We start from the raw sequence: 20,030 nt of genomic DNA on the forward strand, positions 1-20,030 counted from the left end.
GAGATGGCGCCATGAATCTAAAAATTAGAAATAAAATATCCATGAGAGGCGCTCAGGTCGGCGTGATCTAGGATCGTTGGCGGCGGCCAATCTACAGCTGGGAGGGATGATGTGAGCTTTTAAGCGGGAATTTTAAGAAGTATTAAGTGCCGATCCGTTTTTCCATACGTATGTTGTACATAATATCCATTGCACGTTGTTGGGTTTCTTGACTTTGACTGACAGCAAGTGGATCAAGATCACAACATTTCACTAAAAATGAAGTAGGTTTTACGATGTTGGTTAGGAGCGTATCGTTTTAATTTTCTTTGATATGATAGTTCTAGACGTTCCACTTATGAGCATTATAAGATCAATGACAAACATCACTTCAAAATACATCTAGACCCTGACGACGTTCTACAGAAGCTCAAAAATAGAGGTTACAACAACGTTTCACCAGATCAATTGAAAGAGTTTATGAAAGGTATAATTTTATTGAGAATTCGGATAATTCATTATTTCTCTATACACAAAGAAATTAAATTAATCAAATTATTAAAGTAATACATAATTAGATATATGAATTATGTATCATTAAATTTACAATTAAGTTATAATACATATAATATTTATATTTATGTAATTTTATTCATTTTCTTAACTTTCAGATTTGAAGAAATTGATTAAGCATGATTTGAGAAAGAAACATTCAACTTCTGATTCTACCCACCAATCAAGGAGCATAGAGTCGTCATCTGTTTCAAAAGATTCAACTGACACTACTCCTTCGAAACGTTCGAGGGGCCCATTATGCCAGCTTGACACAGGAAACAGGTATAATTAATGTGGTCTAGAGTCAAGACTCAATGATAGCGTCCGCGTACCTTTTGGGGCTAAATTTTAAGTGCATGGCTTCTTAACAGAGTTAACAAAAGTTGTTATGTAGTCTTGAACGAAATTTTGGTACAGGGGTGGATGCTAACTGAGTCACAACCATATCTACCCTAATGAGCCAGGAGTGGTTAACTCCCACTCAGTTCTTCAGCATCCTCCCAAATGATATTTTTAATATTTATTATGTTTTTAACCATCTTCAGCATGATTGATTATTGTGGTGGAAGTAGCTCAGGATCCTCCAGAAGTGAACTCAAGGAAGAAAGTACACACAAGAAGACAAGAGGTTGCACTATACTTATACTTTTGTGAGAAGACTCATAAACGTTGAAAATTAACCCTTTTACAGTTCCCAAAAAGACATTGCCAGAACCACCCAGACACGACCCAGTGGCGCTCTATCATTACTACAACAAATTTTGGAAGCAGTTTAATATTCCTAATGAAAATAAACCACTCAATTGGGACGTCCGTGAGCAAACAAAGAGGTCTGCAGGTGACAGGGTAATGAGCTTTGCCTGATATCTTTCCTTTAAATCTGAATTGTATTTTTCTATTTGCAGCTGTGTTTTTAAATGTATTCAGTACGAAAACTTAAGACGTGGCATTTATGTGCTGTGAAAATTCAAGAATCCAAACAGTAGTAGATCTCATAGAAATTATTGGATGCAAAATGACCAAGCGATTGATGACTTAAGAAAATGAATTATATAGTTTATCAATAAATGAATTTACTAATTTGTATGACAAAATGCTGTAAAACAACTTGTTTCAATGATGTGATGGCATATATCTGAACTGATGTTTTCCATTCTTATTGCGATGAATGTTAAGGAGAAGCTGATGCTCGATCCTATTGAGAGCAGCTAGGGTCAGTACCAGAGTGTCGTGCTTCAACATGCTGAACACATTGAGACCTGAAGTAAAGGTTAAATTACATTAAACTTAAATTATTGCAATGCTTAATTACCATATGCTGGCATCAAATTGAAGTGGCGTGTGTTTTCTGTTGCCTTGGTTATATTTTCTGGCATCACATCTTGCCTGCAAATCACAAGATTGTTAAGAGCACAGCCTAGATTAAAATTACATACTCGTCAACAAAGAGCACAGATGGGCCCCACATTCGGGCCTGCACAAGTTCTTCAATATACTGCTGGTCGTCCGTGGGAATATCTAGAGATTCGACAATATGCAAATCATCTTGAGCGAGTTTAACTGAGAGAGTTGTGGTCAACCCCAACACTCGTAGGTCGTATGGCAGCATATAGAAATAGGACTTTGGAGCTCTTGGTCCATGTGCCTTTCCTCCATTATAGAAAAGAGGCGATCTATTGCTCCCATGTCGAGCTCTGCCAAGACCTTTTTGAGGCCAGGGCTTTCTTCCACCTCCCGGAAGCTCCGCTCGTGAGGCTGCTTGACGCAAGTCCTAGTGTTATGAATTATGTTAAAATATATCTTGTATAAACTCAAGATCATATTTACCATTCGTCCATATAATGTCTGCCATCTCACATTTTTATGAATGACATCAATCCTAGGCATTGATCCAAAAACTTGAGGGTGGAGTTCTAATATGGAAATTTTCTCTTCGTCAGTCGTGTTCAAATTTTCCAGCCAAGCTTGCTTTGGCTCCATGTTTGGTGGCATGAATTCCAACTTCCTTTTGAAGTTCTGACTTTTTGCCAAGCTTGATGAGGGAGGGACAAGTTCTAAGCGAGACCAAAAAAAGCAACATTTTTATTTTCATTTAGAGATTTATGTAAAATGTTTACCTGAATCTAGTGGGTTGGATTCAATGCTTTCCAAAGTTGACATAGGGAACTGAAAAATGTAAACAATCACATTGTATGCAAACTTTTCAGTCTAGTTCACTTAGGAGCTTGCCTTGGGAAGCAGAAATCTGTGTCCGCAGTTTCTAAATAATTTAGATATATTCTGCAACATGTTTCTTGTAGTCAGGACTTAAAAAGCGAATTATCGTATTTTGAAATTCAAAATGTCCAAGGGTGTATCTAAATCTTGAAACTGATAATTCTACTATGTGAAAATGAAGTGTTGCTTTAAAATTATTCCAATCATCTAGAAGAGAGACAATTTTGCCAAAACTCGATGGATGGACGCGGAAGCTTGCAAGTTGAAGCACACTTGGTTTTGTTCTTGAGTCCGATTCTTTTTCTCTCGTGTCTCGTGGGTCATACGGTTGGTGCTGGTGCTGGTGCAGGGGATGGTGGGTGTAACCTGTTTTGAAGAAATTGTTCGGGTTTTGAACTTAGAAAAATGTTGGTGGCGCTGGAAGCGGCAGACACAGCACTAAGAGACTCAGCAGGGAGTAAGGAGAGTATCTCTATGTCCTATGTCGTACTCTTCTTACTCTCCTCTTAGCAGCTAGTAAGCACAAGGCCAGCTCAAGAGTTTCGTCATTGTGAAAAATTAAAGACATGGGAGAATGAGTTATTTTTAAATTTAGATAGAAATAGACTAGGACCGATATTTCGTAATTAAAAATCCAGATTAAAAAACTTGATAGTGATGTCGAAATAATGCAGAAACTATTTTTAATTTTCTAGGTTCAAGAGAGCAAGAGCAAACACGTGTTTTTTAATTTGAAATTGGCGCCCGACGTTGCCGGTATCGATTTTTAGGGAGTAGTCACCAATCACAAGTTTCCCCCACGAGACCGGCGCGAAAGGGATTGGTCCGCCATGAAAGTCGATACGGGCGAAGAACGACCTACAGACATTACAACCAGAACCGGTGAATACGCCATGCTGGTTCTAGACACGCCTCTCGGTAGTCATTGTTGAATAAAAGCAAGCATAACATCTAGGGGCGTGTCGGGAATGCCAACATTTAGATTAATACAACATGGCGTACTCCCCGGTCTCTGTTACGACAATCTCTAAGCGGCTAGCAAGTTGCGACCCACCGAGTCGCTGTGCACTCATCTTTAACCAGCTCCTGAGCTTTATTTTCAGCTTCAAAGGTAAGAAACCTCTGGTAATTCTGCATTATCCTTATTTTTGAAATACTTTGTGCGTATAACCGCAAGGAAATGCCCTGAATGACTTGGAAATAAGTGCATAAATGCGGTCGTGTATGTTTTTGGGTAGAGTGAAGTCTGCAACCACGTGTTGGAATAACTCGACGGCTTCTACCTGTCCAAACGCGTCCAAATGCTGCACCGCATGCTCTAATTTGCTTGAGATAATACTTTCGGCCGATAATTTTTGGTCGGCGATGACAAGGGAACGGGCGGGGGCGGCGGAGGCTGTTCGGTGGGCATATCGATCGACCCACGACCGCCATTCTGGAGACACCGAGTGTATGCATCCCGGGCCTCGAAGTCTCGGGGGGTAGCAAGGTACCGTAATTCGAGTAGCGTGCATCCTGAACGCTGTGGTTGTGGACGCAATGCTCAGTCGCGTTTTCCTCTTATCTTTTCTCGAGGAGACGAGGCGTAATTCAGCATTATTTGGATGAGCACGCTCTTTTTCGGATCTGAACATGGACATGACACTTAACCGCTTGAAAGCGCATTGCATGCGTTCAATCACGAACTTTGCTGGTGTGAGGCTTGAGATGATTAGAATTTTTCACATGCATACACGGCTTCGCGTTGCTGCATACTTTGCATACCAACATTTTGCGTCAGTTTGCCCCATGGGTGGCTTCAAAAAATGTTCTCCCTTTCATGTACATTCCCAACTTAAGTATTATTATGTATAATATTTTATTCAATTTTTTGTCTAAGTTTTCAATTAAAGCGGATGTACTTGAGGGAGGATGTTTCAGTGTAGATAACTTCCTCAAAATGTTTTTCGTGCTCCATGAATTGCAAGCTAGAAATTTCAGTTGCAATACAGAAAAATCAACAGCTCGCGTAACACCAAGGATGCATGATAATATTTTAATTTTTTCTGTCGTTTGTTGCAGATATTTAAATGTTAGATTTGGAAGATGGCCTCAGAATTCGTCGACGGTTGGACCGTCATCCGAGTTCTTGGAGAGGGTGCCTATGGAGAGTAAGTAGCGATGAAGTTTTTATCTTATTGGTTTCGTAGATATAACGTATCGATTCCTGCAGGGTGAAATTAATCACAAACAATAATGGCGAGGCGGTCGCAGTCAAAATTGTGGACTTAGAGAAACACCCTGATGCTAAGAGCAATGTGAGGAAAGAGGTGGCCATCCACAGGATGACAAAGCACCCCAATATTATTCAATTCTATGGACACAGGAAGGAAAAGATGTGTGACTACATCTTCCTTGAATTTGCCCCAGGAGGGGAACTGTTTGACAGAATCGGTAATCGATCTAAATAATTTGTTGTTCCAAAAAATCTCACCAACGATTTTAGACCCTGACCGTGGGATGCCTGCAAGAATAGCGCAAAAATTTTTCACGGAATTGATTTCTGGAGTTGTAAGTTTGTTGGTGTTATGTAGAAAATAACAAATCGCTCATCCTGCCTTATTTTCTGTTCAGGAGTACCTGCACAGCGTTGGCGTAGCCCACCGTGATCTCAAACCTGAAAATTTGTTATTGGATGGAAATGACCGTTTAAAAATTTGTGACTTCGGTCTGGCCACTATTTACCGGCTGAATGGTAAAGAGAGGTGTTTGGACAAGAAGTGTGGCACGCAATCCTATGTTGCGCCAGAAGTCCTTTTGAAGCCATACAACGCACAGCCGGCTGACGTTTGGTCTTGCGGGATTGTTCTCGTAGCCATGCTCACTGGAGGTAAAAAGCTCTTGTTCTTTTTTAGAGCAAAACTCAATATTCGACATTCTAGAGCTGCCTTGGGATATGCCTAACATTGAGTGCCCAGAGTATGTGGCCTGGAAGAATGGGAATAATTCTCTCAGTCCTTGGACGAAGATTGACAATATGGCGCTGAGCCTGTTAAGGAAAATTTTGGCACCTTTGCCATCAACCAGAATCACAATCGAGAAGATCAAGGAGCACAGGTGGATGCAGAAAACTCTTCCTGAGGGTGAGTTCTCTATTTTACTTGAAAGCGGTGCCAAATCTTTACAGGCTTGAACAAGTGAATCTGCGCGCCTGCAATCCCTGGTCAGGTACTGCGTGACTCTGAGCTTGTATTCTACTCAATCTCAGTACGTGAGTACCTCTCCTGGGGTCGGGAGGAAGTCGACTGCTGACATCAAATTCCTGCAGTCTGTGTCATTGCTTTGGTACTCGGGCTTGCATGACTCTTGTGCTCATAAAGCTAGATTACCAAAGCACTGCTGCAGATATTCTCATCAATGACGATTGTCAGGAACCTTTGACTTGTGTAGCTATGTCTTAATTGAATGGACACTTTTCAAGACCACTGTTTGCTGCACTGTTGATTTGAGTCCTTTCTTTGGTAATCTAGCTGTATGACGAATACTGGTTCATAAAGCTTAGATAACCAAAGCAAGGAAGCAAGTTGTTGCACTCCAAGTTATCTTCTAAGCACTCACTGTACTTCTTCATTCAATCAAAATTATAAAGTGTGTTATTTTTGGCAAGCCTCTATGGTACTCACTTGGTAGTTGTTGTGGTTGTGGTCATTTTTATGAGTGGGGAAAATATTGTGTATTAATAATTTTTGTTGGTTCAACCATTGACATAAAGGAACAGTCCTTATACATCTCTGGGTTCTACAGCTCTAGATACAGGAATGTTATGAATCAACTCGCACCTTCAGGGATTGCATTGGTAACACAGAATAGTAGTTTAGTTAATCACCATTTATTTATTTATCAGGCTCTAAAACTCAAAACGTCATATTGCTTATACGTGAAGTCTGTAATGTTGTTATTGCAAATTTCAACCTGTAAATTTAATTTTATCGATATATTACACAATTTCCCATCTTCTTGGGTACACAAATATTCACAAGTTATAGATGAAAATAGAATCCAAGCTAAGAGATAAGTAAATATGAAATGTACACTTCCCTCATCAGAAATCGTAGTAATTTGGGATTCCCAGTGGTTTGCTGGAATTCAACTTTGATTTTTGTATCCAGTTATCACTGTAGGGACACTGAAAGACAGTACAGACTAGAATTTCGGCCTATTGTCTTATCTCAAGATCTACTAACCTAAGGATGGTAGAGATTAGGAGACCTCCATTTGTCGGTGCTGTAGTGCAATTTTTTTAACAAAGGGTATCATCCCAACTATCAAGGGTATCATGTTTTATGTATCCTAATCTCTACTATCCGTATCAAAGAGTAAGGAAAGTATAAGGTTTCCTTCTTTAACAAATACTATGACGTGAGGATCTTAAGATGAGATTTCCTGCAACCATCAAAATTATTCAAGGGCTAGACAATCTTAAATCGTTGCTCGCTATTATCCACAGAAAAATTTGTCAAGTCGCAGTTCGTTTCGATTTGTTGAGTCAAAGCTCCTTGAAACATCATATTAGAAAACATTGATCTTTAAGCCATTGGAAGTGGTATGTTCCATGTTCCTCAGGACACAATATTTTATACTGATCACTGCTACATTGTTATCGTTGGTGAGCCTTCTTGGTCCACCTTCAATGAGTTTTTGTTTCCTGAATGTCCTTAATAAAAGAACTTAGTCAAAGCTCAACCTTCTAAAAAGTTTTTGTTTTGGTTGATTGTTGCAGTTGATCCCTCAGCGCAATCTCGCCTTCCCAAGCGGTTGTGCCTGGACTCTGATGATGACTTGAGGCTGTGTCTCTCGCAACCAGCTCCGGTAGGAACAAGCGCCACACAGACGGGCAATCTACCCCCAGAAACAGGTGGATACTGCTTTTCTCAACCGCCCGTCTTGGATGACCTGCTGTTAAGCACTCAGCTACACAGCACTCAGTCAACTTGTAGTCAGGTAATTAGACTGAACTGAACTAATAAATTTTATAAAGCCATGCTATATTTTTTCAATCATAACTTGTGTTGCATAATTTATGATTGGTATTGTCGCTCTTAAGTATAATACTGTCATTTATTGGAGAGGGGATTAACTAATTTCATATACTAACTAATTCCCGATTCCACATTGCCTGACTTGGATTCTTTGTACTTTGTAGGCTCATTGGGTTTTGTGTACAGTGCTTTCCAAATAATAGATAGTTAGTGGAGCGAATTTTAAATCTTCTGTGAACTTTCTACCATATGTTGTGAATTTCCTTACGGCGCATAGCAATTACTATTTTATTGGGGGTTTTTTTTTGCCACTACTCGTGTAGATATTTATTTTTAACACTCTTTTGTGAGATACTTAACTTGAATTTAATTTCAGACTTCCTATCAAAAATTGGTGAAGAGGATGACAAGGTTTTTTGTGAAGACAAGCTTTGACGAAACATTGACTGCCTTGAAAGAATTGTTGGAGAACAAAGGATACAGCTTTAAAGTGAACCTGATGAGCGAGGTAATAGATTTAATGAACATCACTGAATCAAAAACTAAGCTCTGTTAATTTTCAGGTGACTGTTACTACTGTTGACAAAAGGAAGATGCATTTAGTTTTCAAAGCTTGTCCTTTTGAAATGGATGGAAAAATCCTTCTTGACTTCAGATTGTCCAGAGGCTGTGGGCTGGAATTTAAACGAATTTTTGTTCAGATTAAAAATAGTTTATCCAGTATTATCATGAAGGGACCTGTCACGTGGCCAATCGCAATAGCCACAAACTCTGTGCCATAAACAATTCTTCCACTTAATAAGATAAGAAAAATGCTGTATTTTGTGAACATGAATTTACAAAGTTTATTAAAAGAAATTTAAATATGATCTATTTGGCTTTATTATTGTTACCTACAGCAATTGGTGCGATGATGATACAAATAATTATAAATTAAGCTGTGGCTATGGCAACATCTGGCTTGGTACTTGAATCTGAGCTCTTGTCTTCCTCTTCAGGTGTGTCAGGAAGATCAGGTAATGGTTCGGGCTTTCTATACGTTCTAGGAATTGGCTCTGATGCAGGCATCCAATCAGGTATAATTTTGTGGTGCACTCTCCATTTTCCATATTGTTCCGTGATGTGTTTTTCAAAGACAACGTATTCTAAGACATCCTTCACCAAATTCTCATCTCCATATATCTTTCTGCCGAATCTGTCGTATATGCATAGAGACTGTAACCAAAATGAGGTCAAAATTAAAGAGGTAACATTTAAACTAATTCAACCAACCTGTTGGGTATGAAACCTGACGGTAACTTGGGCAAAGAGATTATCTTTCGACACAACGCTGTTAGTTCTTGCATGGACCACTTTTGGAGGACTGAGGGATTGGTGAAATTTCCAAGATACGGTTTTGTATTTCGCATTTTCGGTCATCTCCACATACGCTTTTTCAGTGACAAACTCTTCTAGCTTCTCCTTGTTGGTCCTAAAGCTGAGTTATTTTTAGTTAGTAGAAAAGAGAGAAAAACTATAAATTTACTTCATTAAAGCTTCATGGGCATTTTTGTATATCTCAGTTGCGTCCTGGACGAAATCTTGAAGAGTGAAGTCATCGTCATAGCTCTTGATTTTTCTAACAGCCATCATTGATTTGCCTTTCTTTTCAACAAACTCTAACTTTTGCTTAGCTCCCTACGAATTAAAGCATTATAGAATTTGGCTAACAACGTTCTCAGCATTTTTGTTTACCTCTACTGTAACTGCTGACAGCTTCCCATCACCCTCAGGTGGCACATAAGGCTCAAAAACTCCACCAGAGTTTGAAATGTAGAAGTTTCTCTCATTCCATGGTCGAGGTGGCTGCAATCCCTTTTCCTTCATTTTGGACCTCATTCTCTCAGGGCTCATTTCATCGTCTTTTTCTTTGGTCAAGTCCGGAAGATCAATCTTGATTATCTGTGGAATTTAAAAGACCATAAATATGCTATAACTGAAAATGCCAACTATGATTGTTTCACGAAGACAAGAAGCATTAATTTTGTAATGTACCTTTGCACCACGGTGCCTTCGATATTGTGGATTGTAATGCTTGTTGATGGTGGTGCGGATTTGCTGTTGCTGCACATTCGATGACACTACAGCTGGCATCAAGACACACATGTTTGGAGTAAGGTTCTGAAAAATTTCCAACATTAATTTTTAAAATCTCGCCTTTAAAAGCGCTTTCATTGCGTGAAAATTTCAGATTAATTAGAGACTTAAAATTGAGACCTTGTAAAGAGGATTCCCATATTTGCAAAATCCCGACACTGTCCTGCTCAGCATGTTAGCCTTTCAAATATCAATTATAAAATACAAGCTAGAAGAAAATATCAACTCGAGAGATTGGATTGAAAAATCAATCTAATTTTCCATGTGCCAGTGTTTTCACACGGACCAGAATGAGACATGAGCCGGCAGGTAGCCAATCAGACGCCGTTAAAGACGATCACGCCCCTCTTTGCACCAATCAAATTGCCACAAAGAAAGATTCAGTCCACAGCCCTCCTGTGATTCGACGTATTAGAATTTAGCGCTCAAGGAAGACCATTTTCTCTGGCAGCCGGAAGTTCCGTCACACGTTGCCCGTCCGCTCTTTAGCGCTTGCCCGCTTTACTGCTCGTCATTTGCTGTAAGCTGCTGCACACCGTAAGGCAATCCGTAAGTATTTTTCAAGGAAAAGAGTGCACAAAATTGCATTTTAGTCGCCCTTTGTCCAAATTAATTATTCAGCATGACCCGCAGTAGTGAGATTGGTCTTAACATCCTTAATAACCGACTTCCCTGCCTCGCGTGTTGAGTAAGAAGTTTGGCTTGTGGGGCACGATTTTATTTACGCCGCTAATTTGATTAGTACATGAAGTCAAGAGATTTGTGAAAGTCATTTTTCACTGAAGTTTTGCCGTCTTTCCTCTGCTTATCTTCAAATATTCATTAAGTAAACTTCTTCATTTTAATTTGCGGCCGTGTGTTAAGCTCCCTCCAGTCCAGACATAATACATAATGGAGGTCGCTCATTGCAAACTTCAAGTTGTGTTCCTTGTTGCAGCCGGAATTGTATGAGTCAAAAAACAGAAAAGCCAGTGTTATCGGGTCAACGCATCAAGACCAGAAAAAGAGGTAATATTATGTTACTCATTATTGACGTTTCTGCACGTATAATACTCACAACACTCAAGACTCAAGAGCTTCAGTGGTTATAATGCTCAAGAAATGCATTGGTTGAATGACCTTGTTATGAAACTCTTTTCATTGCTCCGCTCGTTCTTTCCTCATTCCTAGCACGTGCTGACCAATTAACTGGAATGATGTTCAACTCTTAACAATGCCCTAACAAATTTGAGAAAAATTACTCTCCGTTTGTACACAATTTAAATTTAAATTTTGGAATCATTCATGTTTTCAACGACAACCGAAGAGCTTCTATTTTTACAAGGGTTGACAGTTCAACAATGATGCTTTTTACAGTTTTGCAAATAATCATACAAAAACATTGAGATCATGAGCTGACAAACATTAATTTGCATTTATGAAAGTGACACCAGTAAATTGTTATTATGACGTTTTTGCTATACATATACACACCGTTTAATTGGTCGTTGGAATTATTTTCAGATGAAAAGGAGAAATATGATCCCGCCGGGTTCCGCGACGCGGTCCTGGTGGGGCTCAACAAGGCTGGCAACGACCTAGAAGCGATCTACAAGTTCCTTGACACAGCCGGTTCAAAGTTGGACTACCGCCGCTATGGCGAAGCCCTCTTTGACATCCTCATTGCTGGCGGGCTGCTCGGTGTGTACTCCCATCGCCTTGCCTTTTTTGTCCTAATTATGTGTCAATTTGTTTGCTCAGTTCCCGGAGGCAGCATCCAGCTGGAGGGCGACAAAGTGTGCAAGTGGGGATCATGCATCTTTGACGCTTCAGAAGACATGGACACCATGCACAGCTACGAGCAAGTCTTTGTCAAGCTGATGCGTCGTTACAAGTATCTGGAGAAGATGTTTCTGGACGAGATGAACAAGATCTTGGTTTATCTCAAAGGATTCAGTGAGTCCCAGCGCATCAAGCTTGCTCGAATGACCGCCCTCTGGATGGTCAACGGGTCCGTTCCCCCTTCCACTCTGCTTGTGATGATCAATGTAAGCATCAAGCCAGACCATAAGCCATGCATATCTTGGTGTGCACGACATGCTTCATGTGCTCATTGCTTTGCTGCTTATTTCAGGAACATCAAGTAAAAGATGGACTTGCATTGGATTTTCTGCTTGAGGTCTTTGTAACCTGGAAGAATGAAAAGGGCTTGCCTTCGCTCATGATGGCTCTGAAGAAAGGTGGCCTTGAAGGAAGGTTAGTCTTTAATCAACTCAACCTGTACCTCCTCTTGCATTTCATCGTTGTTCTTGCAGATTAATGGAATTCTTTCCATTGAACAAACGTGGTGAGGAGAACTTCAAAGCCGTGTATGATGAAAAGGGATTGAGCGAGGTTGTCAAGCTTCATCGGGCGCAGGCCAGCCAGGAAGCTAAGAGAGACCTGCAAGTGCAGCTGGAAGATCTTCTCTCTGAAGGACGCCCAATCAAAGATGTGGTCGCTGAAATCAAAGAGTCTGCCACCAAGAGCGACATACCAGATAGTGATGTCATTTCACTTGTGAGTTGTCTATGCAATACTCATTGACATTATTTTGACGTGTTGTTTGTTTAGATTTGGTCTAGTGTCATGGCACAGGCTGAATGGAACAAGAAGGAAGAGCTTGTTGGTGAGCAAGCCCTGAAGCATCTGAAGATTTATGCACCCTTGTTCGCCGCCTTTACCACTACAGCCAAAGCTGAGCTGTGCCTGATGCTCAGAGTCCAAGAGTATTGCTACGGCAACATGAATTTCATGAAGGTTTTCTCCAAGATCATCATGCTCTTCTACAGAAGTAAGTTGAGCACAAGTACACTGAAATTGATTGGTGCTAAATGGAATCATTTTTCAGCTGATGTACTTTCTGAAGAAGCGATTCTCCGGTGGTACAAGGAGACCCATTCTGGCAAGGGTAAAATGATGTTCCTTGACCAGATGAAGAAGTTCATCGAGTGGCTGCAAAATGCAGAGGAGGAGTCGGAGTCTGGCGAGGATGAAGACTAATAATTATCGACCATGCTCAGGTTTTCTAAGGTAGCCTCTATCAGTTCTATTTGGATAGTGTGACTTGAACTTTTTGTCTTGAATTACAGATTACTGCACTGACAAACACAGACGACGCCTGCCAATATTCTGGCCGAAAGGACCATTTAATCCCGCCTCATCATAAAAATAAAGTTTTGCAATCCCCAAGACAAAGAAGTTTGCCAGTGCAGCTCAAACATACCTTTTCTTTAGCTTTGGTTGCAGGTGCATTTTTAATATTGGTGAAGAAAGATATCGATTGATTGAACAGACAACCATTTAAACAACTCACAGCTAAAAGTAATATTAATACTATAAATTTAATAAATACACATGAATGATTGAATATCATGTATGGAGAGGGTATATTACTGTGCTCTAGAATAACTTTAATATAGGTACATGATGACATGGTAATTTAATTTCTTATGTGTTTTGGATATAAAACGAACATGGTGATGTCAAATAATTCCCGATAAAAATCGTCTTTCATTCATAACTCATCCTCCTTTCATGCACGAATTAGTGCAGTTTGCGCAACCGTGTCAAAACCTTTCACTTTTCTCAAATTCTGTTGCAAGGAATGATGGAAGTAATTGTGTTCTTTGCATCATTGTATTTGAGACACGTGCTCGATCCATGCAGTCAAAATGGGCGCCTTCATCCTTTTACCTCGATAGCCAATCACAATTCGTTCCGATCCTCTGTTTACCAATTAACGCCTTCCCCCCAGTCACAGGCCAATCGTCAAGTACAAAAGAGAACCGCATTGAAAAAAGTAGGCATGCGAGTATTGACACGACTGCTGTTCGTGAGCTTAGCTAGGCCGGCAAATTTAGCATTGAGGAAATCTTGTTTTTGCTCTAAACCACCCAGTCAGCCCGCGTGGGGTTCGAAGAAAAAGAACCGTTCCGTCAAGTTGAACTTTCCTTTGTCTATCATGTCCGACCCTAAGATTGAGGAGGTCCTTGCACCTTTTAGGGCGTCTGTTAAGGAGCAGGTAATTATAACAGGGTTGAGAGGAAGCGCACCTTCTATTTTTAATTACAAAATATTTCATGATTCTAATCAGGGTGACATCGTACGTTCTCTGAAAGAGAGTGGTGCTCCTGAATTGGACGTTAAAAAAGCCGTGGCGGAATTAAAATTGAGGAAAAAGAAGTTGGAAGACAAGGAATTGGCCCTTGCACCTGCTGCAGCAACCTTTGATCGAGCAAAGATGGAAGATCTTTTAAAAAGGAGGTTTTTCTACGACCAGTCCTTTGCCATTTATGGAGGTATACTTACACTACCTCAGTTTTAAGCAATTTTCTAAATTTATGGAACGTTGTGTTTTGATTTAAAGGTATCACTGGACAGTTTGACTTTGGTCCTATGGGTTGTGCTTTCAAGACCAATGTCCTCAACTTGTGGAGAAAATTCTTTGTACTTGAGGAACAGATGTTGGAAGTTGATTGCTCCATCCTCACCCCAGAACCTGTTCTCAAGTGATTATAGTTCTCAGCACAGTGGAACTTGTAAATTTTAAAACTTTAATCCTTCTGTAGAGCTTCTGGACACGTGGATCGATTTGCTGACCTCATGGTGAAAGACTTGAAATCTGGCGAATGCTTCAGACTTGACCATCTTATTAAAGCCCATTTGGAAAAGGTAGCTGCAGACAAGAAGACCTCTGCTGAGACGAAAGCAGAATGTGAAGACATAGTTGTCAAAGTATAAATTCTATCCATGTCTTTTCATGTCTAATAATAAATAAAATTAGCTGGACGGTATGACCAAAGATGAGATGAACGGCGTGCTTCAAAAATTCAACATCAAATCACCACTCACTGGAAATGACCTGACTGAGCCCATTGAGTTCAACTTGATGTTTGGCACTCAAATCGGTCCATCCGGTTTGATCAAGGGGTGAATTGAAGAGATTATTAGTCACCAGCATTTTTTAAATTTCCTTAAAACAGATTCTTGAGACCAGAAACCGCGCAGGGAATCTTCGTCAATTTCAAGCGACTTCTGGAGTTCAACCAAGGACACTTGCCATTTGCTGCTGCCCAAATCGGCAATTCTTTCAGAAATGAGATTTCGCCTCGTTCTGGACTCATCAGAGTTCGGTATGCTTCAATTAAAATTTTATCTCTTGTGGTAATTTTGTGATTGCGTGTTTTAAGGGAGTTTACAATGGCTGAGATTGAGCACTTCTGTGACCCCAACAACAAGAGCCATCCGAAATTCGAGAACGTCGCAGACACTAAAATGCTGTTCTACTCTGCTTGTTGCCAAATGGACGGAAAACCTGCAGAGCATCACACTATCGGCGATGCGGTGAAAACTGTACATGATTTGTAATTAATTTCTATCAATATTAATCACTTTCTTAACTATAGGGCTTGGTGGCTAACGAGACTCTGGGCTACTTTATGGCCAGGATCCATCTCTTCCTTGTCAAGGTTGGAGTGGATAATGCAAAGTTGCGTTTCAGACAACACATGGGCAACGAGATGGCTCATTATGCTTGCGACTGCTGGGATGCTGAGTGCCTTACCTCCTATGTAAGAATGTCCTACTACTTCAATATTTAAATGTTTACGAGCTATTATATCAGGGCTGGATTGAATGTGTTGGCTGTGCTGATCGCTCAGCATATGACCTCACTCAACATACCAAGGCTACTGGAGTGAAACTTGTTGCTGAGAAGAAGTTGAAAGAACCCGTGGTTGTTGATGTCATAGGTATGAGAATATCATGTGCTGTATAAAACGATTTTTCCTGGACAAGAAATGTTGGGTTTTGCAGAACCTATCATCAACCAGGGAGTTGTCGGCAAGACATTCAAGAAGGACGCCAAAAAAATTGTTGAGGCCTTGAACGGTCTCGAGCCAAATGACTTGCAGCAGCTAGAGGAAACGCTTGGCTCATCTGGGTAAATACATATAAGCAATAGAGTTAGCACAATAGCAAGAAGTATAATGTTGTATTGGCAGCGAGTATGAACTTAAAGTCGACGGCAACTCTTTCAAACTCACGAAGGGCATGGTGAGCATCAAGAAAGGGCAAAAGACAGTGCACACTGCTGAAGTTGTGCCCAACGTGATCGAGCCATCCTTTGGCGTTGGACGAGTCATGTACTCCGTTTTTGAGCACAATTTCCGCATGCGTGAAGGAGACGAGCAGAGAACGGTTTGTAGTTGTTTTTCCGTAATTTAGACATCTACTAACCAAGAATTTTCTACAGTATTTCTCCCTTCCACCCCCAGTTGCGCCAATTAAATGCTCTGTTTTGCCTCTCAGCAACAAGCCTGAGTTCAATGTGTTTGTGAGAAAATTATGTAAGACTTTCATAATAATTATTGATTTGACGTGCTAATTAAAATCTTTTCCAGCACAAGAACTAACATCATTTGATGTTTCCAATCGCGTTGACGATTCTTCTGGATCCATTGGCCGCCGTTATGCTCGCACTGATGAAATTGCAATTCCATTTGGCATTACCATCGATTTTGACTCCTTGAAAGAGCCTCATTCAGCCACACTAAGAGACAGAGACTCAATGAGTCAAGTCCGAATTCCTGTGAGTCAAGATTTTAAAAACAGATGAGATCAGTATTTTATGTATAATTTCTGTTTAGCTGGACGAGTTGCCAAAAGTCGTGAGTGATTTGAGTTTTGAGAGAATTAACTGGGCTGCAGTTGCCGACAAGTATCCCAAATTCGAGCAGCAAGACGCCACAAAAGAGGCTTGAATTATGCCAAATAATAAGCTTGTTTACGCCAACGGCATTTTCTGCTATGCACTTCCTCAATAAATTATTGCTTTAAATTACTGATTTTAAGAGTAAAAAAACCAAGGTGCCATGAGTTTTTTTTTATTTTCTGACAAATAGCCAGCTGAGTCACATGAAAAGATCGTCAAAGTATTCTTGAAACTCAACATCTCTTGATTTTCCCTGCACTGGGGCACCAGCTTCTTTCCAGACCTTACTTTCGTCAACAACCTTACTGCTTTCAGTGGTTTCTTTACTATTGACTTTCTCAGGGACTTCGACGTCCTCTTCAGTTTTCCTTCTCTTAGGCGCACTTCCATCTTCAGTCTCTTGTCTAAGGTCTACTCTTGGGCGAGCTTCCTTCTTTTTGTGGTGATAGTTCAACTTTTTGGAACATGCTGAACATAGCCCTAAAAAACCTAATAGTCAATTGTCCCTGATTAAAGAATAGATCTTACTTAATTTCACGAGAGCATTTTTCTTTTCTCCGTGTTCTTTGTAGGCAAAATTCACTTCCCATGATGTTAATTGCTCCCTCTCCTTGCACTCTTTGTTTCCACACTCAAATTGTCCCTTCCCGACAACAACTTCTTGCTCTACACGCCACCGCAATGCAACCTGAACTCAGGAGCTGTTTCAAAATATCAAGTTTTCTTAAGATATTCTACCTTGTTCTCCTTGTATCTACTCAAGTCACAAATGCAGTACTCCTTAAAAAGTTTGTCATAGTATTTCTTGGCTAATTTTTCTCCCCAAGTGGATCCTTCCCCCTCCTCTTCAGACCAAAGAAATCTGTGATTTTCTCGGATGACGTCTATGTCACGTTTATCTCTTGTCCTGCAACAAAAACAACAATTCAGCATGATTTATCTTCGAACAATGGCTTAACTTACCTATCGCGCTGGAGGAGCTTGAATGCGTCCGGATTGGTTAATAGGTATTCATTTATCAGGATTTTGTGTCGCTCGAAAGGATTCAGTCCGAAGAAATTAGCACTTCTTTTCATGGCTGGTTGCCCCTGCATGAGACAAAAGTCTCTTTTAAACCAAAGTGCAACTGCTAGATCGTCAGAAATTAAAAAAAAATACATAGTCTGTGATTTAAAAATAAACAGTTCTTCTCTCCAAGTCTACATATCCGCCACACTCCACTTGTATGACTCTTCTCTTTGCGCTTCTTTCGCGTTCCTGCTGATGAACAATTTTTTCTCATAACCGTTTGATCTATCTACACCGTCCCATCGGTGCCCAGGAAGAATGTTAAACCGATTGGGAGGTCCATCTGGCCCTTTGTAGGCAGGTTTGCTCAATTCCGGGTTCTCTTTAAGCCGCTTGGCACGTAAGTAATCCAACATTGGGTCTCCCTCTCGCTCTTGGGCTTTGAGATGCCGTTCCAAGTCTTCATCTCCTGCATATCTGGCGACAGGCTTTGACATTTCATGTAGTGTTTCTTCTAAGGCTTGAGCTCGACGCTCCTCTTGAACAACGCCGCGCCCGATTCTGTCAAACTCTTCTTTACGCTTCTTCTCTGCCTCCTTGAATTATAATATTAGATTAATTAACACATGACTTGAAAAACTATAACAATAACTACCTTTTCCTGCTCTGTTTCCTTTTCCTCTTCCTCCAAATTTCTCTTTCTTCCTGTTTTCCTGTCTCGAATCACTGCTGTCGCTCCTCGTCCAGAGATGTGGTCAGCCATGTTTTGGAACTGCTCTTTTTCTTGCTTCCGCAACAATTCCATCTCTGCCTTCAGCGTTCTAGCATCTTGAAGTCCAGCTCTTTTGCCTTCTAACGTTTTTGGAGCTTCAGGATCTGCAGGTTCTTGTTTTATTTTCACAGGGAGGGCTCGCTGTCTTCGAGATGAGCTGCTTGGGCTTGGTGGCTCTATTTTGAGTCTTGGAGGAGAAAGGTCAGAGTCAGAGTCCCCGCGAATTGTTATTGGCACGTTTTTTCCACTTTTGGAGCTACTTGATTGCTGCCGTCTGGGGGGCGAAAAGTCAGAATCGGAATTTTTCCCAGCGTTGAAGCCTTTTCTGCTCTGCGACCTATCAAAATCTTTGGATCTTCTATCGCCCTTGCTCCTGGGAGGAGACTGATCAGAATCTGAGTCTTTCCTCCTGCGGCTAGGGGAAGTCAAACCATCTCTTCTAGCGTTTTTGCGACTCCTATCTGTCTTCCTGTGAGGAGAAAAATCTGAATCTGAATTGGTTTTCCTCTTATAGTTGTTTGATCTCTCTTTCTTGTTTGGAGTTCTAGAACGGCGGCCTTGGTCTCTTCTGTGCAAATACCTCTTGTCCCGATCATGCGATCTGTCACGTCTCTTTTCTTTATTGGATCGTACAGGAGACATGTCTCTTCTGCTTTTGTCCTTCCTGGAAGGGGACAGTGATCTTCTGCGGTGTTTATTTTTTGACTGAAGAGGGGACTCATCAGAGTGGGAGGAAACCGATCGTTTCCTTGGCTGAGAGTCATCAGAACTGGAGGATCGTCCTCTTCTTCTGATATTCCTGTCCTTGCGTCTTGAATCATGTCTTTGGTTCTTTGAAGGACTGCTTCTATCACGACTTCCTCTTCTAGGTGGCGAATTGTGCCTTTTCTTCTCTTTGTTTCTTGGAGGGGAAACATCGCCATCACTGTCTCTGTGCTTGCTTGCCCTTGGCAGAGAACAGTCAGAGTCTGTGTGTGCGGATCGGTCTGTCTTCTTGTCCAACACTTTGGGAGCTTCTTCGTCAGCTGCAAGTGATTTCCACTTGGCACCAAAGATTTTGTCCTGCGCTTGTTGAATGTGAATGGGGCGATCGTCAAAAACTCCAGCGACTTGAGGTGCATTTTCAGCCAGCTCATAAAGGTCCGTTTCATCTTCATCGTCGTCTACTGTGATAATGTGCTCTAAGTTGTCATCCACAATGTTGAGACCACGTCCCGTCACTATTTTGGTCTTCTTGCGTTTTTTCTTCTTTCCATCCTTTCCACCACCAGACAGATACCGTTTTAGATATTCTTTCTGGTTTATAGCAGTGGTTGCCATTCTGTACCTTCAATCTGTAAAATTATGAGTGATAATCTAACCTTCTATGAATTTTCACAAAAAACTAAGTTTGTTTCTGTTGCCTCAATAACCACAATCTGATCTGGTCTGAAGTCAAAACAACAGCACTTCAGCATTGTAGACTGTCTTTTGTTTTATCATATTTTTTGCCTTGCAGAGGAAGAGTTAACAAACCGTGATGAAATGTTTAAACTTTAGAGCGGGAAGTATAAAGTAGAAGCTCAAAATCCGAAACAACAGAAGTGGTAAACTATTAAAAGTTTGCATTAAA

At 40.7% G+C, this 20,030-nt stretch overlaps 8 protein-coding genes across 11 annotated transcripts in view; 4 read left to right on the plus strand and 4 right to left on the minus strand.

The window, feature by feature from the left end:
* The first annotated feature begins 107 nt into the window (after nt 1–107).
* Nucleotides 108–1,628, plus strand: Hyls1 (Hyls1 centriolar and ciliogenesis associated). The gene is made up of 6 exons (XM_065479221.1): nt 108–263; nt 321–466; nt 651–816; nt 1,080–1,162; nt 1,226–1,380; nt 1,440–1,628. The coding sequence occupies exons 1-6, from the start codon at nt 259–261 to the stop codon at nt 1,449–1,451; spliced, it is 567 nt and encodes a 188-aa protein (XP_065335293.1). The 5' UTR covers nt 108–258; the 3' UTR covers nt 1,452–1,628.
* mRpL4 (mitochondrial ribosomal protein L4) lies at nt 1,583–3,103 on the minus strand. Its single transcript, XM_065479180.1, has 6 exons — nt 2,764–3,103; nt 2,652–2,700; nt 2,362–2,588; nt 1,971–2,305; nt 1,847–1,920; nt 1,583–1,793 (listed from the first exon to the last, which is right to left on the minus strand). Exons 1-6 carry the CDS (start codon nt 2,821–2,823, stop codon nt 1,648–1,650), a joined length of 891 nt encoding a protein of 296 aa, XP_065335252.1. The 5' UTR covers nt 2,824–3,103; the 3' UTR covers nt 1,583–1,647.
* A 611-nt stretch (nt 3,104–3,714) lies between these two features.
* grp (serine/threonine-protein kinase grp) lies at nt 3,715–8,638 on the plus strand. 2 transcript variants are annotated; one of them, XM_065479129.1, is made up of 9 exons: nt 3,715–3,862; nt 4,813–4,901; nt 4,964–5,184; nt 5,237–5,301; nt 5,365–5,620; nt 5,673–5,873; nt 7,511–7,731; nt 8,146–8,277; nt 8,333–8,638. In XM_065479129.1, the coding sequence occupies exons 2-9, from the start codon at nt 4,837–4,839 to the stop codon at nt 8,549–8,551; spliced, it is 1,380 nt and encodes a 459-aa protein (XP_065335201.1). In that variant the 5' UTR covers nt 3,715–3,862; nt 4,813–4,836; the 3' UTR covers nt 8,552–8,638. The 2 variants fall into 2 exon arrangements, with proteins under 2 accessions (XP_065335201.1, XP_065335210.1); XM_065479138.1 differs by lacking the exon at nt 3,715–3,862 and adding an exon at nt 4,092–4,240.
* Nucleotides 8,634–20,030, minus strand: part of mRpL45 (mitochondrial ribosomal protein L45) — a 29,259-nt gene continuing 17,862 nt past the window's right edge. The window contains exons 1-6 of one of the 2 annotated variants that reach the window (XM_065479163.1): nt 10,026–10,218; nt 9,804–9,929; nt 9,504–9,710; nt 9,295–9,446; nt 9,042–9,246; nt 8,634–8,984 (exon numbers count right to left, since the gene is read on the minus strand). In XM_065479163.1, coding sequence (XP_065335235.1) covers nt 8,703–8,984; nt 9,042–9,246; nt 9,295–9,446; nt 9,504–9,710; nt 9,804–9,929; nt 10,026–10,079 — 1,026 coding nt within the window. In that variant the 5' untranslated portion in view covers nt 10,080–10,218 and the 3' untranslated portion in view covers nt 8,634–8,702. Of the gene's footprint in view, nt 8,985–9,041; nt 9,247–9,294; nt 9,447–9,503; nt 9,711–9,803; nt 9,930–10,025; nt 10,219–20,030 lie in introns of those variants that run through there. The other variant, XM_065479171.1, reaches the window with a different exon arrangement.
* On the plus strand, nt 10,323–13,429 carry kra (basic leucine zipper and W2 domain-containing protein kra). Its single transcript, XM_065479150.1, has 9 exons — nt 10,323–10,454; nt 10,843–10,913; nt 11,409–11,585; nt 11,646–11,932; nt 12,019–12,140; nt 12,200–12,443; nt 12,498–12,717; nt 12,775–12,956; nt 13,016–13,429. The coding sequence occupies exons 2-8, from the start codon at nt 10,853–10,855 to the stop codon at nt 12,924–12,926; spliced, it is 1,263 nt and encodes a 420-aa protein (XP_065335222.1). The 5' UTR covers nt 10,323–10,454; nt 10,843–10,852; the 3' UTR covers nt 12,927–12,956; nt 13,016–13,429.
* Nucleotides 13,717–16,792, plus strand: GlyRS (glycine--tRNA ligase). Its single transcript, XM_065479106.1, has 14 exons — nt 13,717–13,947; nt 14,020–14,224; nt 14,293–14,434; nt 14,495–14,660; nt 14,710–14,855; nt 14,909–15,058; nt 15,116–15,278; nt 15,332–15,496; nt 15,550–15,676; nt 15,741–15,867; nt 15,929–16,124; nt 16,180–16,273; nt 16,328–16,515; nt 16,574–16,792. The coding sequence occupies exons 1-14, from the start codon at nt 13,732–13,734 to the stop codon at nt 16,685–16,687; spliced, it is 2,199 nt and encodes a 732-aa protein (XP_065335178.1). The 5' UTR covers nt 13,717–13,731; the 3' UTR covers nt 16,688–16,792.
* LOC135936393 (protein FRA10AC1) lies at nt 16,795–19,901 on the minus strand. 2 transcript variants are annotated; one of them, XM_065479197.1, is made up of 5 exons: nt 19,780–19,901; nt 17,602–17,726; nt 17,377–17,545; nt 17,167–17,326; nt 16,795–17,118 (listed from the first exon to the last, which is right to left on the minus strand). In XM_065479197.1, the coding sequence occupies exons 2-5, from the start codon at nt 17,712–17,714 to the stop codon at nt 16,838–16,840; spliced, it is 723 nt and encodes a 240-aa protein (XP_065335269.1). In that variant the 5' UTR covers nt 17,715–17,726; nt 19,780–19,901; the 3' UTR covers nt 16,795–16,837. The 2 variants fall into 2 exon arrangements, with proteins under 2 accessions (XP_065335269.1, XP_065335262.1); XM_065479190.1 differs by lacking the exon at nt 19,780–19,901 and having other exon boundaries at nt 17,602–17,842.
* Nucleotides 17,601–19,857, minus strand: LOC135936340 (BUD13 homolog). Its single transcript, XM_065479118.1, has 2 exons — nt 18,302–19,857; nt 17,601–18,242 (listed from the first exon to the last, which is right to left on the minus strand). The coding sequence occupies exons 1-2, from the start codon at nt 19,736–19,738 to the stop codon at nt 17,838–17,840; spliced, it is 1,842 nt and encodes a 613-aa protein (XP_065335190.1). The 5' UTR covers nt 19,739–19,857; the 3' UTR covers nt 17,601–17,837.

The sequence above is a fragment of the Cloeon dipterum genome, chromosome 1 (assembly GCF_949628265.1).
Source record: "Cloeon dipterum chromosome 1, ieCloDipt1.1, whole genome shotgun sequence".
Lineage (NCBI taxonomy): Eukaryota > Metazoa > Arthropoda > Insecta > Ephemeroptera > Baetidae > Cloeon > Cloeon dipterum.

What these genes read in the sequence shown, in the direction of transcription:
- Hyls1 (XM_065479221.1), top strand. An exon ending in CAGCTTGACACAGGAAACAG is followed by an intron (nt 817 to 1,079) that starts GTATAATTAATG and finishes AACCATCTTCAG; the next exon opens with CATGATTGATTATTGTGGTG. An exon ending in TACACACAAGAAGACAAGAG is followed by an intron (nt 1,163 to 1,225) that starts GTTGCACTATAC and finishes ACCCTTTTACAG; the next exon opens with TTCCCAAAAAGACATTGCCA.
- mRpL4 (XM_065479180.1), bottom strand. Translation starts at nt 2,823, where the DNA reads ATGTTGCAGAATATATCTAAATTATTTAGAAACTGCGGACACAGATTT. An exon ending in TCTGTGCTCTTTGTTGACGA is followed by an intron (nt 1,921 to 1,970) that starts GTATGTAATTTT and finishes TGTGATTTGCAG; the next exon opens with GCAAGATGTGATGCCAGAAA. An exon ending in CAATTTGATGCCAGCATATG is followed by an intron (nt 1,794 to 1,846) that starts GTAATTAAGCAT and finishes CCTTTACTTCAG; the next exon opens with GTCTCAATGTGTTCAGCATG.
- grp (XM_065479129.1), top strand. Translation starts at nt 4,837, where the DNA reads ATGGCCTCAGAATTCGTCGACGGTTGGACCGTCATCCGAGTTCTTGGA. An exon ending in CTCAGTCAACTTGTAGTCAG is followed by an intron (nt 7,732 to 8,145) that starts GTAATTAGACTG and finishes ATTTAATTTCAG; the next exon opens with ACTTCCTATCAAAAATTGGT. An exon ending in AAGTGAACCTGATGAGCGAG is followed by an intron (nt 8,278 to 8,332) that starts GTAATAGATTTA and finishes GTTAATTTTCAG; the next exon opens with GTGACTGTTACTACTGTTGA.
- kra (XM_065479150.1), top strand. Translation starts at nt 10,853, where the DNA reads ATGAGTCAAAAAACAGAAAAGCCAGTGTTATCGGGTCAACGCATCAAG. An exon ending in CATCAAGACCAGAAAAAGAG is followed by an intron (nt 10,914 to 11,408) that starts GTAATATTATGT and finishes AATTATTTTCAG; the next exon opens with ATGAAAAGGAGAAATATGAT. An exon ending in CATCATGCTCTTCTACAGAA is followed by an intron (nt 12,718 to 12,774) that starts GTAAGTTGAGCA and finishes ATCATTTTTCAG; the next exon opens with CTGATGTACTTTCTGAAGAA.
- GlyRS (XM_065479106.1), top strand. Translation starts at nt 13,732, where the DNA reads ATGCGAGTATTGACACGACTGCTGTTCGTGAGCTTAGCTAGGCCGGCA. An exon ending in CTGAGTGCCTTACCTCCTAT is followed by an intron (nt 15,497 to 15,549) that starts GTAAGAATGTCC and finishes CTATTATATCAG; the next exon opens with GGCTGGATTGAATGTGTTGG. An exon ending in TGTGTTTGTGAGAAAATTAT is followed by an intron (nt 16,274 to 16,327) that starts GTAAGACTTTCA and finishes AATCTTTTCCAG; the next exon opens with CACAAGAACTAACATCATTT.
- LOC135936393 (XM_065479190.1), bottom strand. Translation starts at nt 17,798, where the DNA reads ATGTATTTTTTTTTAATTTCTGACGATCTAGCAGTTGCACTTTGGTTT. An exon ending in GTAGATACAAGGAGAACAAG is followed by an intron (nt 17,327 to 17,376) that starts GTAGAATATCTT and finishes TCCTGAGTTCAG; the next exon opens with GTTGCATTGCGGTGGCGTGT. An exon ending in AAATGCTCTCGTGAAATTAA is followed by an intron (nt 17,119 to 17,166) that starts GTAAGATCTATT and finishes TAGGTTTTTTAG; the next exon opens with GGCTATGTTCAGCATGTTCC.
- LOC135936340 (XM_065479118.1), bottom strand. Translation starts at nt 19,738, where the DNA reads ATGGCAACCACTGCTATAAACCAGAAAGAATATCTAAAACGGTATCTG. An exon ending in AGGAAACAGAGCAGGAAAAG is followed by an intron (nt 18,243 to 18,301) that starts GTAGTTATTGTT and finishes TTATAATTCAAG; the next exon opens with GAGGCAGAGAAGAAGCGTAA.